Raw genomic sequence first — 14,400 nt, 5'->3', positions numbered from 1 at the left:
TGGATCTCACTGATCTGTCCGTCAGCCCTGGCCACTCCTCTCCCACCTAGTGAAGCGCTACGTCACATAATTTGGAGCGACACCCACCCGGAAGCGTTGACTCCCACTTCTAGACCGAGGCAGCCAATGCGTTCCTCCAGGCTTTCATTTTTCGCGCAGACGAAATGAAAGCCTGGGTATCGAGGCTAGGGTTAGGGTAACCCTAACCCTAACTAAGGGTAGTACTTAGTTTAGACAGTACTTAGTTTAGACAGTAGGGGGTGCAGTACTTAGTTTAGACAGTACTTAGTTTAGCTAGTCATTTGGTAAGACCAGTCATTAGTCCTACAACTACAACCTATCTCAAACCCTCACCCTCACCCTCACCCTCACCCTAACCTTAACCCATGTCTAACCGAGGTCAGAGGTCAGTTAATCACGGTGAGGTCACAGAGGTCAGATACTCACGGTGAGGTCACAGAGGTCAGTTACTCACGGTGAGGTCACAGAGGTCAGATACTCACGGTGAGGTCACAGAGGTCAGATACTCACGGTGAGGTCACAGAGGGTCCCTCTGGGAGGGATCCGGAGGGAGAACAGCGTTCCCACCAGGACCGCCGAGGAGTCTGGGACCGCCGACCCGGGGCGAGCTCCGAGCAGCGCCGAAGGCACCGGGGGCGTGGCCGAGGAGGAGGAGGAGTCTGGTACGGGCGCAGCGGGCCGTTCGGCGGACGGTCGCGGCCCCTCTGCGATGGCATCGTGCGGTCGCGGCCCCTCTGCGATGACATCGTGCGGTCGCGGCCCCTCGGCGATGACATCGTGCGGTCGCGGCCCCTCGGCGATGACATCGTGCGGTCGCGGCCCCTCGGCGATCGCCGACGCGGCGGCTCCGAGCTCGGAGAGGACGGACGACTGCATGGAGGCCTCCAGCTCCACCACCAGGGGGAGCCACGACTCCTGGTGCAGAGTTTACAGTTTAGCATGGAGTCATTTGTGACTTCATTTGACTGAGGGACTGCCATTGGATTTCTTTGAATTTTCGTTTTTTTCATGTCATGTGAAAGCAGGGAATCATGGCTTCAAATTGACATATTGGTTGTTCAGTTTGACCCACCAGTTTAGGAGATATGGCTTATAGAGTAATGTCTGGCAGAGAAACAGCGAGTTGAGAAAACAGGCTTGAAAAGGTTCACTTCTGTGGACTCTAACATTACACCTAGCTACATGTTTAAGCATTTATTTCATATTTATATGTCTTCTGTGGTCTCTAACATTACACCTAGCTACATGTTTAAGCATTTATTTCATATTTACATGTCTTCTGTGGTCTCTAACATTACACCTATAGCTACATGTTTAAGCATTTATTTCATATTTATATGTCTTCTGTGGTCTCTAACATTACACCTAGCTACATGTTTAAGCATTTATTTCATATTTACATGTCTTCTGTGGTCTCTAACATTAATCTTTTTTAAATGTCGACGTCAGACCCTAAACGGGTTATAAAGTACAGTACACTACAGTTTGGCACCTGTTGCTGCTGGAGCTCTGGAGGTGCGGGCTGGGCCTGGGCGCCGCGGGACAGGGGACTCAGGGCTACGAGCAGCCCCAGAACCAGCACCATCTCCTGGGACGCGGTCCGGGCTGCGCTCCCTCCTCCTCCTCCTCCTCCTCCTCTGCGGTGGTCAGACTCCATGGTGACAGGCCGCCCCTCTGCGCTGTGAGGCAGCCCGGTGGCGCCACCTAGCGCTGCCTGCAGGGAATGAAGAGAAATAAATGTAACGATGATGTTTTAGACCAGCTAGACATGGACATCTAGATGTTTTAGGGCAGCGACATCATGGACATCTAGATGTTTTAGACCAGCTAGACATGGACATCTATAGGAAGAGATCATTGGTTTAAAAGTTCATAAAGAAACAGTACATAATTCTACAAGTTGGCAAAGGGGGGCAGCTGTGCAGTAAAAAAATGAAAACTCAGACTGCACAGAAAACAGAAATAAACAATACAACAACAAACACACAAAAGAACATATAACGCATCAAAGTAAAACCTGTAATCTACAGAGAGGAAGAAATAAGGTATTTCTTTAGATGTTTTTTTGAATATTGGCAAGGATAATGAGGATTTAAGTGAAGCATCTATAGGGAGTTCCATAGATGAGGGCCTCTAAATTTGATGAGAGTTTGATGTTTCAGAGTTGTCTGTTCCCTGGATCTATTTGTAATGAAAGTTGTAGCTCAGCTTGCCTTGAATGATGTCATATCTGCACCTCTTCAGAGCAGGCCATAAGATCAAGGCCATGTACATCAAACATGTCTCCTTTTATTTATCTAATTAAATTGTTTCATAATAAAACTATAAATCTGTGTCTGTATTGCATATTCAAACCTAAAAGACTAAAATACATAAAGACTAAGACTAAATTATTTTGATTTTGTCGACTAAGACTAGACTAACAAAAGATGATTTCAGAAGACTGAATGGGACTAAAGACTAAATGTGTGTTATTCAAAAGACTAAATCAAAATATACTGAAATAATTAACACTGCTATGGAATCTAAATCTATGGAATCTAAATCTATGGAATCTAAATCTATGGAATCTAAATCTATGGAATCTAAATGAGTGAAACCAGTCACAGTCTCAGGATGACACATGTTCAAGTTAACTCATTCATCGCTTTTAAGAAGTGCCAAAAAGTCCCTAAGCGCCAGTCTCTATACATTTTTTTATTTAATTTAAATTTTCATTTTTTTGTTAAAAAAAAAAAGAAAAAAAAAGATTTTTTTTTTTTTTTTTTTTTTGGTCCAATGTTATACCCGTCTGAAAAAGACGATAAAGACGTCGTTGGCGCTGTGGGAGTTGCTAAAAAAGAGGTCAATTAGGTCGTTGGCAGACATTGAGTTAATAATAATATTGGCCAGCAGGGGTCGCCCATGTGTCCTTATAATAACCATCTAAAATGTGCCACATTTTGTCCATGTACATAATATGTACAAAATGTGGCACATTTTAGATGGTCTGTTTTTACACACCTGTATTATAATGTTCTCATTTTGATCACAAGACCTAATTAATTCATTAATGTCTTCAGGTTTTCTTCACAATTTACTACCACACTATGGCCCTCATTTATCAACCGTGCGTACGCCAAAATATGGGTGCACGCCGAAATTGCCGACATTTTTGACATTTACCATTTCCGCCAAAGCTTGAAATTGAACGTGACAACGTTCAAATCCCACGTCTGGTCGGCAGCTTGCTTACGCTTTTTCCTTGGCTGTTTTTCTGTCGTACACAAGCGGAGCAGTCTTGTCTGAACTGCTGACACTGTCACAGGCATCTAAACATATGTTTTCACTCCTAAAATGTTAATATAAAACGGTATGTGTATGTAAAAAACAAAAGAGAGATTTCCAACTTTACAAGTAATTTAAATCGCGCAATTAAAAACAATATAACATGTTCACAATGTATTAGTTTGTGCTTAATCAAACACTGCTTTACTGGCCTTGTTATGCGAGCGCACTTGTGAGATGATTTTGGAGCACATGCGGACGCGGTGATGCGGCATATGCGATTATGATTTTATTATTTTTTAAAAGGCATGAATGGACTGCACGCCTTTATTTCCAAGTGACATGTGACAAGCATACAGCTTGCCTATTTGTAGTAAGTACTAGCAGGCTATAGACGTAAGGTAATCATTCACCATTTATAAGTGCTTAGACAGTTTTGACAGTTTTGACAGTTCAGATAAAAGCGAGATCATTTTCGGGGCTCGGGAGGATCGCGGGACCGCGGCGTGCGTCGCCAACACACATGCAAGCGGCAAGCCTTCATCCATATGTTTATGATTCGTTCATCAATGATCAAATCAGAAATCACTACATAAACGTTGATTATGACTGCCTTGACGACATGATAGCCTCTCTCATGCTGTATGAGAGAGCTAGGCTATCATGTCGGCAGTCACCTACAGGACTTTAATATCACAGCAGTGCGCAGTCTTCGCCGTGCACTGAGCACGAATGGTTAAAATTAATATAGGCCAGCCTACAAACTAATTCCATTCATGGCGATGCGATGTCGATGTGTCATGTATATGCGTGCATGCGTGGACATGACAGCAAGGCAAGCGAGGTGAGAGGGAAACAGACAGGGTAGGCCTACAATTTTATTTAATTCATGCAGGTGTTCGTTCTTTATTTAACAAGACACCAGTGGGCTTGCAAGTTGCGTGTGCTTCTGCGTGTGTGTGTGTGTGTGTGTGTGTGTGTGTGTGTGTGTGTGTGTGTGTGTGTGTGTGAGAGAGAGGTGCGTGAGGCGGACAAGGCACGGGAGAAACCTTTTTTCCATGGTTTCCATGGTTCCCACAGGTCGTATTTCATGTGTTCAGTCGCAAAAACGAGGGCGAGGCTTGATTTCATAGGGCGTGCCAGATGGATTTCAGCCGTCACATTTATTAACGTCAGAACGAAATTAAGGAAGGATCAGCTGTTTGCGATCACTTTATAAATGCCGTGGCGACGTGGGTGTACTACGAAACCTACACTCGAATCTGTGGCAGATTTTACACTCGATTGATAAATGAGGGCCTATGTGTGGAATATTAGGAGTCCAACTAGTACTGATTTACTACCACACTATGTATGGAATAGTAGGAGTCCAACTAGTACTGATTTACTACCACACTATGTATGGAATATTAGGAGTCCAACTAGTACTGATTTACTACCACACTATGTATGGAATATTAGGAGTCCAACTAGTACTGATTTACTGCCACACTATGTGTGGAATATTAGGAGTCCAACCAGTACTGATTTACTACCACACTATGTATGGAATATTAGGAGTCCAACTAGTACTGATTTACTACCACACTATGTATGGAATATTAGGAGTCCAACCAGTACTGATTAACTACCACACTATGTATGGAATATTAGGAGTCTATAGTACTGATTTACTACCACACTATGTATGGAATATTAGGAGTCCAACTAGTACTGATTTACTACCACACTATGTATGGAATATTAGGAGTCTATAGTACTGATTTACTACCCCACTATGTATGGAATATTAGGAGTCTATAGTACTGATTTACTACCACACTATGTATGGAATATTAGGAGTCCAACTAGTACTGATTTACTACCACACTATGTATGGAATATTAGGAGTCTAAAGTACTGATTTACTACCACACTATGTATGGAATATTAGGAGTCCAACCAGTACTGATTTACTACCACACTATGTATGGAATATTAGGAGTCCAACTAGTACTGATTTACTACCACACTATGTATGGAATATTAGGAGTCCAACCAGTACTGATTTACTACCACACTATGTATGGAATATTAGGAGTCCAACTAGTATCTATGATGAATTCCTGTTCTGTTCTTTAACTACATAGAAGTGTCTATTTGTATGTCTCTATATGTTTTGATGAATTGAACAATGTGGACCCTGTTGTAAACAAGTGTAATGCTTAATTGGGTCGTCCACTCACAGTTAACAGTCTCTGTATTGAGTTTGTGCTTGAAATGTACTGTAATTCTACAAACTGTTAATAAATATTTCAATCAATCAATCAATACTGATTTACTACCACACTATGGCCCTCATTTATCAATCGAGTGTAAAATCTGCCACAGATTTGAGTGTAGGTTTCGTAGTACACCCACGTCGCCACGGCATTTATAAAGTGATCGCAAACAGCTGATCCTTCCTTAATTTCGTTTCCGACGTTAATAAATGTGACGGCTGAAATCTATCTGGCACGCCCTATGAAATCAAGCCTCGCCCTCGTTTTTGCGACATGAACAACTGCAGTACGACCTTGGAAACCATGGTTACATCAAGTCAAGCCTTCCTTGCCTTGCTGACCGCCTCACCCCCCTCTCACACACACACACACACACGCACGCACGCACGCACGCACAGACGCACGCACGCACATGCAACTTGCAAGCAACTGTCACTGTGTGTTAGTTGTATATGCAATTATATATATTATATATTAACAAGATTAGTGAAAGAAAACCTGAACCTGTGATTATGTGAAGCATTAATTAAAAAATGTTTTTAATTAGTGCACTAAAACTTCTGAACAGACTATATTCACATCAATATGTCTGGGTCCCCACCCACTCACTCAGGGTTGACGTGTCACACCTGCAGTGATGGGAGGGGCACCAAAATGTGGTGTTTTGATTGGGTAATGGGGGCACTCCCTTATTATAAAAGTACAAACTTATGTTCACATGACCTGATGAAGATCAAATAGATCGAAACGTTGTCAGTATTTAAATAAAGACCGTCTTGCTATGTGCGGGCTCCATCCAATCTACTGAAGCATTAATTAAATAACATTGCTCACAACGTCATTGGAATGAGTTTGGACACGCACAGCCCGTGACAAATGCTGTTTTCCTGTTCTGACTGTCTCTGTCACTGACCTGCATGAAGGTTTATGACATCACTCACTGTATATTAGATTGCCTCCCTGCGCAGCCTAAACTTTAGGAAGTGAAGTTGGCGGTAAGCCGTGAGTTTCCATATGACAAAAACAAAAGAAGCGGTCCCCACTTTGCGCTGCCTCGACACTGTCGGCACATGTCACGTTTATTGGCATTCGAGCGCGTCGGGTTTGTCCTTAATTAAAAGGACGAGACGTAACGCGAGAAAGACACGGCTGTAGATTGCAGTTGCCGTTGGTTGGTAGACTTGACTATAGCTGCATAGCCTATCGGTCCCAGGCTTACTTATCTGCGAAAAGAAAATCTAAAGCTGCAGCACTGCAAATGCCTCTCCATCCAGTCATGGAATTAAGTTGGGGGGGGGGGGGGGTGCAAAACACTATTTAAATGGCTTAAAGCATTGGTTTTAATAAGCTTGCACACTTGGTAATATCCTACCAATTTCATATGACATGCCATTACAAAATATTTTGTTCACATGTAGGCTAGTTTTATACATTTTAGGAGTGAAAACCTGTGACAGCCTCTCAGCTGGTCAAACAACGCATGCTCCGCTGTTCTACGACAGAAAAACAGGTGAGGACAAAGCGTACGACAGCTCCCGACCAGACGTGACTTTTGAACTTTGTCAAGTTCAATTTCAAGCTTTGGCGGAAATGGTAAATGCCGAAAATGTCGGTAATTTCGGCGTGTACCCATATTTTGGCGTACGCACGGTTGATAAATGAGGGCCTATGTATGGAATATTAGGAGTCCAACTAGTACTGATTTACTACCACACTATGTATGGAATATTAGGAGTCCAACTAGTACTGATTTACTACCACACTATGTATGGAATATTAGGAGTCCAACTAGTACTGATTTACTACCACACTATGTATGGAATATTAGGAGTCCAACCAGTACTGATTTACTACCACACTATGTATGGAATATTAGGAGTCCAACTAGTACTGATTTACTACCACACTATGTATGGAATATTAGGAGTCCAACCAGTACTGATTTACTACCACACTATGTATGGAATATTAGGAGTCCAACTAGTACTGATTTACTACCACACTATGTATGGAATATTAGGAGTCCAACTAGTACTGATTTACTACCACACTATGTATGGAATATTAGGAGTCCAACTAGTACTGATTTACTACCACACTATGTATGGAATATTAGGAGTCCAACCAGTACTGATTTACTACCACACTATGTATGGAATATTAGGAGTCCAACTAGTACTGATTTACTACCACACTATGTATGGAATATTAGGAGTCCAACCAGTACTGATTTACTGCCACACTATGTATGGAATAATGTGACTAAAACTAAATGAAAACTGTCTGAATACCAAAAAAATAATTATAAAAAGTTATTTAAAATGTTGACATACTATTGCTTATATAGCAGCTTTAAATGCGCTATATAAATAAAGTTGAGTTGAGCAGTCCCCAAACAGAAGAGAAGCCTCCTACGTGTTGAAGGAGACCGTAGGCTGTCGTCTCAGATGAGCGTTCCTCTGGACAGGGTTTTGTTCAGAGGGCCGTCCTCTCTCTCCACCCCACGCTCACAGGGCTCTCCTCTCTCCTCCTTTAGCGTTCATGGACAGATCTGTCAGGCAGCCATGATGTCTGTCAGCTGGAGAGAGACAATTAATCATTAATAATGTTATAGAATAATGTTATCCGTGGACAGATCTGTGCAGTGATGTCTGTCAGCTGGAGAGGAGACACGATAACAATGAATGGTTATAAGCGGGGCACGCCGGTTATGAAATGATGACGATATAATCCGATCTACGATTATTTGCAGGGTGGTCATATTATCTGCCGATACCGATTCTGACTGATTCCGATATTACACAGAGAGGGACCACGAAGGAAGTCTAGGCCCTTGGAGGGAGTTCCAGGGGGTCCCCAGCTAAATGATACATGATTTAATGGCATTTCTATCTCTGGGACCACCAATTTACATTGTAAAATCAATGTTATTTTAACTCTGAGAGTGTACAAAAGGAACCAAATGGACCCTTATGGCTCTGTAACTCTGAGAGTGTACAAATGGAACCAAATGGACGCCAACAGGTCTATTTGTTTACATTTGTACACTCTCAGAGTTAAATTGACAGTGGTTTTACAACATAAATTGGGGTCCCAGAGATAGAAATGCCATTAAATCAGGGGGTCCGTGGCATAATGCGTGTGAAACTGCGGGTCCATGAAATGAATGTGTTTCGGAATCAGTGCTAGAGCCGTAAAAATCATCCCTTATCAGGGGTCACTGGCATACGTTTTCAAATGGGGGGTCCGTGGCCTGATAAATGTTCATTTGTGGGTCCTTGACACAAAGAAGTTTGGGAACCACTGCTCTAGACGTGTTATCAGACGACGTCACACGGATAAAGCAGCAGCATGCGCACACCGGCAGCACAAGGAGATAAAGCAGCAGCATGCGCACACACCGGCAGCACAAGGAGATAAAGCAGCAGCATGCGCACACCGGCAGCACAAGGAGATAAAGCAGCAGCATGCGCACACACCGGCAGCACAAGGAGATAAAGCAGCAGCATGCGCACACACCGGCAGCACAAGAAGATAAAGCAGCAGCATGCGCACACACCGGCAGCACAAGGAGATAAAGCAGCAGCAGCATGCGCACACACCGGCAGCACAAGGAGATAAAGCAGCAGCATGCGCACACACCGGCAGCACAAGGAGATAAAGCAGCAGCATGCGCACACACCGGCAGCACAAGGAGATAAAGCAGCAGCATGCGCACACACCGGCAGCACAAGGAGATAAAGCAGCAGCATGCGCACACACCGGCAGCACAAGAAGTTAAAGCAGCAGCAGCATGCGCACACACCGGCAGCACAAGAAGTTAAAGCAGCAGCAGCATGCGCACACACCGGCAGCACAAGAAGTTAAAGCAGCAGCAGCATGCGCACACACCGGCAGCACAAGAAGTTAAAGCAGCAGCAGCATGCGCACACACCGGCAGCACAAGGAGATAAAGCAGCAGCATGCGCACACACCGGCAGCACAAGGAGATAAAGCAGCAGCATGCGCACACACCGGCAGCACAAGGAGATAAAGCAGCAGCATGCGCACACACCGGCAGCACAAGGAGATAAAGCAGCAGCATGCGCACACACCGGCAGCACAAGGAGATAAAGCAGCAGCATGCGCACACACCGGCAGCACAAGGAGATAAAGCAGCAGCATGCGCACACACCGGCAGCACAAGAAGTTAAAGCAGCAGCAGCATGCGCACACACCGGCAGCACAAGAAGTTAAAGCAGCAGCAGCATGCGCACACACCGGCAGCACAAGAAGTTAAAGCAGCAGCAGCATGCGCACACACCGGCAGCACAAGAAGTTAAAGCAGCAGCAGCATGCGCACACACCGGCAGCACAAGGAGATAAAGCAGCAGCATGCGCACACACCGGCAGCACAAGGAGATAAAGCAGCAGCATGCGCACACACCGGCAGCACAAGGAGATAAAGCAGCAGCATGCGCACACACCGGCAGCACAAGGAGATAAAGCAGCAGCATGCGCACACACCGGCAGCACAAGGAGATAAAGCAGCAGCATGCGCACACACCGGCAGCACAAGGAGATAAAGCAGCAGCATGCGCACACACCGGCAGCACAAGGAGATAAAGCAGCAGCAGCATGCGCACACACCGGCAGCACAAGGAGATAAAGCAGCAGCATGCGCACACCGGCAGCACAAGGAGATAAAGCAGCAGCATGCGCACACACCGGCAGCACAAGAAGATAAAGCAGCAGCATGCGCGCACACCGGCAGCACAAGGAGATAAAGCAGCAGCATGCGCACACACCGGCAGCACAAGAAGTTAAAGCAGCAGCATGCGCACACACCGGCAGCACAAGAAGTTAAAGCAGCAGCATGCGCACACACCGGCAGCACAAGAAGTTAAAGCAGCAGCATGCGCACACACCGGCAGCACAAGGAGATAAAGCAGCAGCATGCGCACACCGGCAGCACAAGAAGTTAAAGCAGCAGCATGCGCACACACCGGCAGCACAAGGAGATAAAGCAGCAGCATGCACACACACCGGCAGCACAAGGAGATAAAGCAGCAGCATGCACACACACCGGCAGCACAAGGAGATAAAGCAGCAGCATGCGCACACACCGGCAGCACAAGGAGATAAAGCAGCAGCATGCGCACACACCGGCAGCACAAGAAGTTAAAGCAGCAGCATGCGCACACACCGGCAGCACAAGGAGATAAAGCAGCAGCATGCGCACACACCGGCAGCACAAGGAGATAAAGCAGCAGCATGCGCACACACCGGCAGCACAAGGAGATAAAGCAGCAGCATGCGCACACACCGGCAGCACAAGGAGATAAAGCAGCAGCATGCGCACACACCGGCAGCACAAGGAGATAAAGCAGCAGCATGCGCACACACCGGCAGCACAAGGAGATAAAGCAGCAGCATGCGCACACACCGGCAGCACAAGGAGATAAAACAGCAGCATGCGCGCACACCGGCAGCACAAGCAGTTACCACTGTTGTTTTCGTCGACTAAAACCCAAGACGAAAAATGTTCGTCGACTACCTTTTTACACTGACGAAAACTAAAATGGAAACTAAATGAAAACTAAGCTACGACGACTAAAACTAGGACTAAATATACTGACAATTTCGTCAAACAAATAAAAACTAGACTAGGGACTAGTGGACAAGACATCCAGTATAAGTCATTCTACAATTAGTTGCATGCTGAAAATAGCCGATCTACAAGCTCACAACGATCGGCTATTTTCAGCAATTGTAAAATCAGTCATTACGACGGCATCAAGGCCCACCAAAACACAGTCGACTAAATCACCTGTAGATTTAGTCGACTAAAATCGTATGACATTTAGTCGACTAAAACTAGACTGACACTAAAACATTCCAGGTGACTAAAATGTGACTAAGACTAAGTGAAAACCATTCAAGAGACTATTATGACTCAAACTAAAATCAAAATGTGCTGCTAAAAACAACGTAGAAATAAAATGCACCATCAAACTTTCAGATGCTGTTTTTTCTTCCCAGTGTGGAGGAAGAATGATTTAGGATTTGTATTGTATTCTCTCACTCTTGAAATATAATAAATCCATTTGTTTCGGTTGTGTTTGAACAATAATAGCAATTCAAATCCGCTGTCCTCAAAACCACACCTCCAGTCGCTGTCATAAGAACGGGAGGTGAGCTCATGATCACGGCAGCAGAGCCTGGTTGTGCACGGCTGCACCGTGGCGCACCTGCAGCCCATCGAGTATAATGTATGCTTCGTCCCGCCATGGTGTCGCGCAACGCAGACCTCTACGCTCACAACAGTGGCATCCGCGATGCCATGTGAGCTTGTATATCAGCTGGTCTCTGTGCGCAATACTGTTGCGCTTTGAAGTATAAATGTCTCCTAGGGTGCATCTCACTAGTCAACACACAATGAAGTATAAATGTCTCCTAGGGTGCATCTCACTAGTCAACACACAATGAAGTATAAATGTCTCCTAGGGTGCGTCTCACTAGTCAACACACAATGCAGTATAAATGTCTCCTAGGGTGCATCTCACTAGTCAACACACAATGAAGTATAAATGTCTCCTAGGGTGCGTCTCACTAGTCAACACACAATGAAGTATAAATGTCTCCTAGGGTGCATCTCACTAGTCAACACACAATGAAGTATAAATGTCTCCTAGGGTGCACCTCACTAGTCAACACACAATGAAGTATAAATGTCTCCGCATCTCACTAGTCAACACACAATGAAGTATAAATGTCTCCTAGGGTGCATCTCACTAGTCAACACACAATGCAGTATAAATGTCTCCTAGGGTGCATCTCACTAGTCAACACACAATGAAGTATAAATGTCTCCTAGGGTGCATCTCACTAGTCAACACACAATGAAGTATAAATGTCTCCTAGGGTGCATCTCACTAGTCAACACACAATGATGTATAAATGTCTCCTAGGGTGCGTCTCACTAGTCAACACACAATGAAGTATAAATGTCTCCTAGGGTGCATCTCACTAGTCAACACACAATGAAGTGTAAATGTCTCCTAGGGTGCATCTCACTAGTCAACACACAATTAAGTATAAATGTCTCCTAGGGTGCATCTCACTAGTCAACACACAATGAAGTATAAATGTCTCCTAGGTCTCACTAGGACCGAAATAGCCAAACTACATGAAAATAGCCAAACTACAAGATACAAACTACAATCTACAAACTACATGAAAATAGCCAAACTACAAGATACAAACTACAATCTACAAACTACATGAAAATAGCCAAACTACAAGCTACAAGGTGCAAACTACAATCTACAAACTACAAGAAAATAGCCAAACTACAAGCTATAAGGTACAAACTACAATCTACAAGAAAAATAGCCAAACTACAATCTACAAGAAAAATAGCCAAGCTACAAGGTACAAACTACAATCTACATACAAGAAAAATAGCCAAGCTACAAACTACAATCTGCATGTACTCTAATGTACTGTAGGCCTACTGTACCGTACTGTAACACCCGAAATCATCCAATATATATATATATACAGTTAATATGCATGTGTGTTAGGCTACACAACAGTGACACTTGGTTGTGAAAACCAATCAGAGGCTATTTTCGTGCTCAGACACAGCCAGGGACACCCAGAGCTGTCTATATGAGGGGTTGCACCACCCAGAGCTGTCTATATGAGTGGTTGCACCACCCAGAGCTGTCTATATGAGTGGTTGCACCACCCAGAGCTGTCTATATGAGGTGGTTGCACCACCCATAGCTGTCTATATGAGGGGTTGCACCACCCAGAGCTGTCTATATGAGGGGTTGCACCACCCAGAGCTGTCTATATGAGGGGTTGCACCACCCAGTCCACTCAGACAGTGGCTACTAGCTATATTATACAAAGTGTTTGCTTTCTTCCGTATAATAATATAACTGTCTTTATAAAGAAAGGAACACAGTTCGACAGACAACAAACTGTCTGTCTGTCTGTCTGTCTGTCTGTCTGTCTGTCTGTCAAAAACAATGTTTTTTTTCTGAATCAGCAGCCAGCCACCATTCTCCAGCCCCCCCCCCACACACACACACGGTCCTGAATGGAATGACGTAGTGTGCCAGTAACCATGTGGAGACATGCAGCCCTGTCTGAGAGCTGAGGCTGAAACACAGAAACACACAAAGGCATTCTTGTGGGCTCACATTCTCAAGTTACCACCCCTCCCCCCCCCCCCCCCCCCATCACACACAGACCCCACACACACACACACACACACACACACACCTCGCGGTACAGCGCTCGTCTGACGCAAGGTGATTGTGAATGGAATCCACAGACTACTCTCTCTCTCTCTCTCTCTCTCTCTCTCTCTCAGCACTAAGGCCTTCAAGGCCGTAGGAAACACAACGAACAGAACAGACCTCGACAACACTGATGCTCTCCAGGCTTTAGGGCCTCACTCACACCTTCACATCCAGCATACAACATTGTTGGATGCTAGGATGTAATGTAAACGTATGTTTTCTCATGCCAATAAAGCCCTTTGAATTGAATTGAATTGACTCCCATTGGAAATGAATTGCGAGCTTGCATCAGTAAACAAGTCTCATGCAACAGCTATACATCAATCTGTTGTGAAACTCCTAGTCAGGCCTAGGAGTTAGACCTGGAAACACCCTGTAGGAGTTAGACCAAGGAAGCTCTGAGAAGGAAGTGAAGTGGTCACGTGACTGGGCTGCGCCATGACACTTTCATGGACACTTTCATGGGAGCCAAACTACCCGGAAGTTTGGCAGAATGCACTGGAGTCAATGAGAGCTCAGTGACCAGCTCATGAAACCTGGAGTCAATGAGAGCTCAG

The 14,400-nt window shown here is 44.8% G+C and overlaps 1 protein-coding gene across 1 annotated transcript in view; it reads right to left on the bottom strand.

The window, feature by feature from the left end:
- The window catches only part of LOC308316019 (dystroglycan 1-like), a gene marked incomplete at its 3' end in the record, with an annotated part of 29,384 nt that extends 21,351 nt beyond the window's left edge, over positions 1 to 8,033 (bottom strand). Inside the window, exons 1-3 of the mRNA XM_080764337.1 lie at positions 7,965 to 8,033; positions 1,514 to 1,735; positions 532 to 936 (exon numbers count right to left, since the gene is read on the bottom strand). Coding sequence (XP_080620463.1) covers positions 532 to 936; positions 1,514 to 1,678 — 570 coding nt within the window. The 5' untranslated portion in view covers positions 1,679 to 1,735; positions 7,965 to 8,033. The remainder of the gene's footprint in view (positions 1 to 531; positions 937 to 1,513; positions 1,736 to 7,964) is intronic.
- Between the last annotated feature and the right edge of the window lie 6,367 nt (positions 8,034 to 14,400).

Source organism: Protomyctophum bolini, assembly GCF_963924005.1.
Source record: "Protomyctophum bolini genome assembly, chromosome: 5".
In the NCBI taxonomy this organism is placed as follows: domain Eukaryota; kingdom Metazoa; phylum Chordata; class Actinopteri; order Myctophiformes; family Myctophidae; genus Protomyctophum; species Protomyctophum bolini.
Note: the sequence above shows the minus strand (reverse complement) of the source record. Positions and strands in the feature narration are given on the sequence as shown.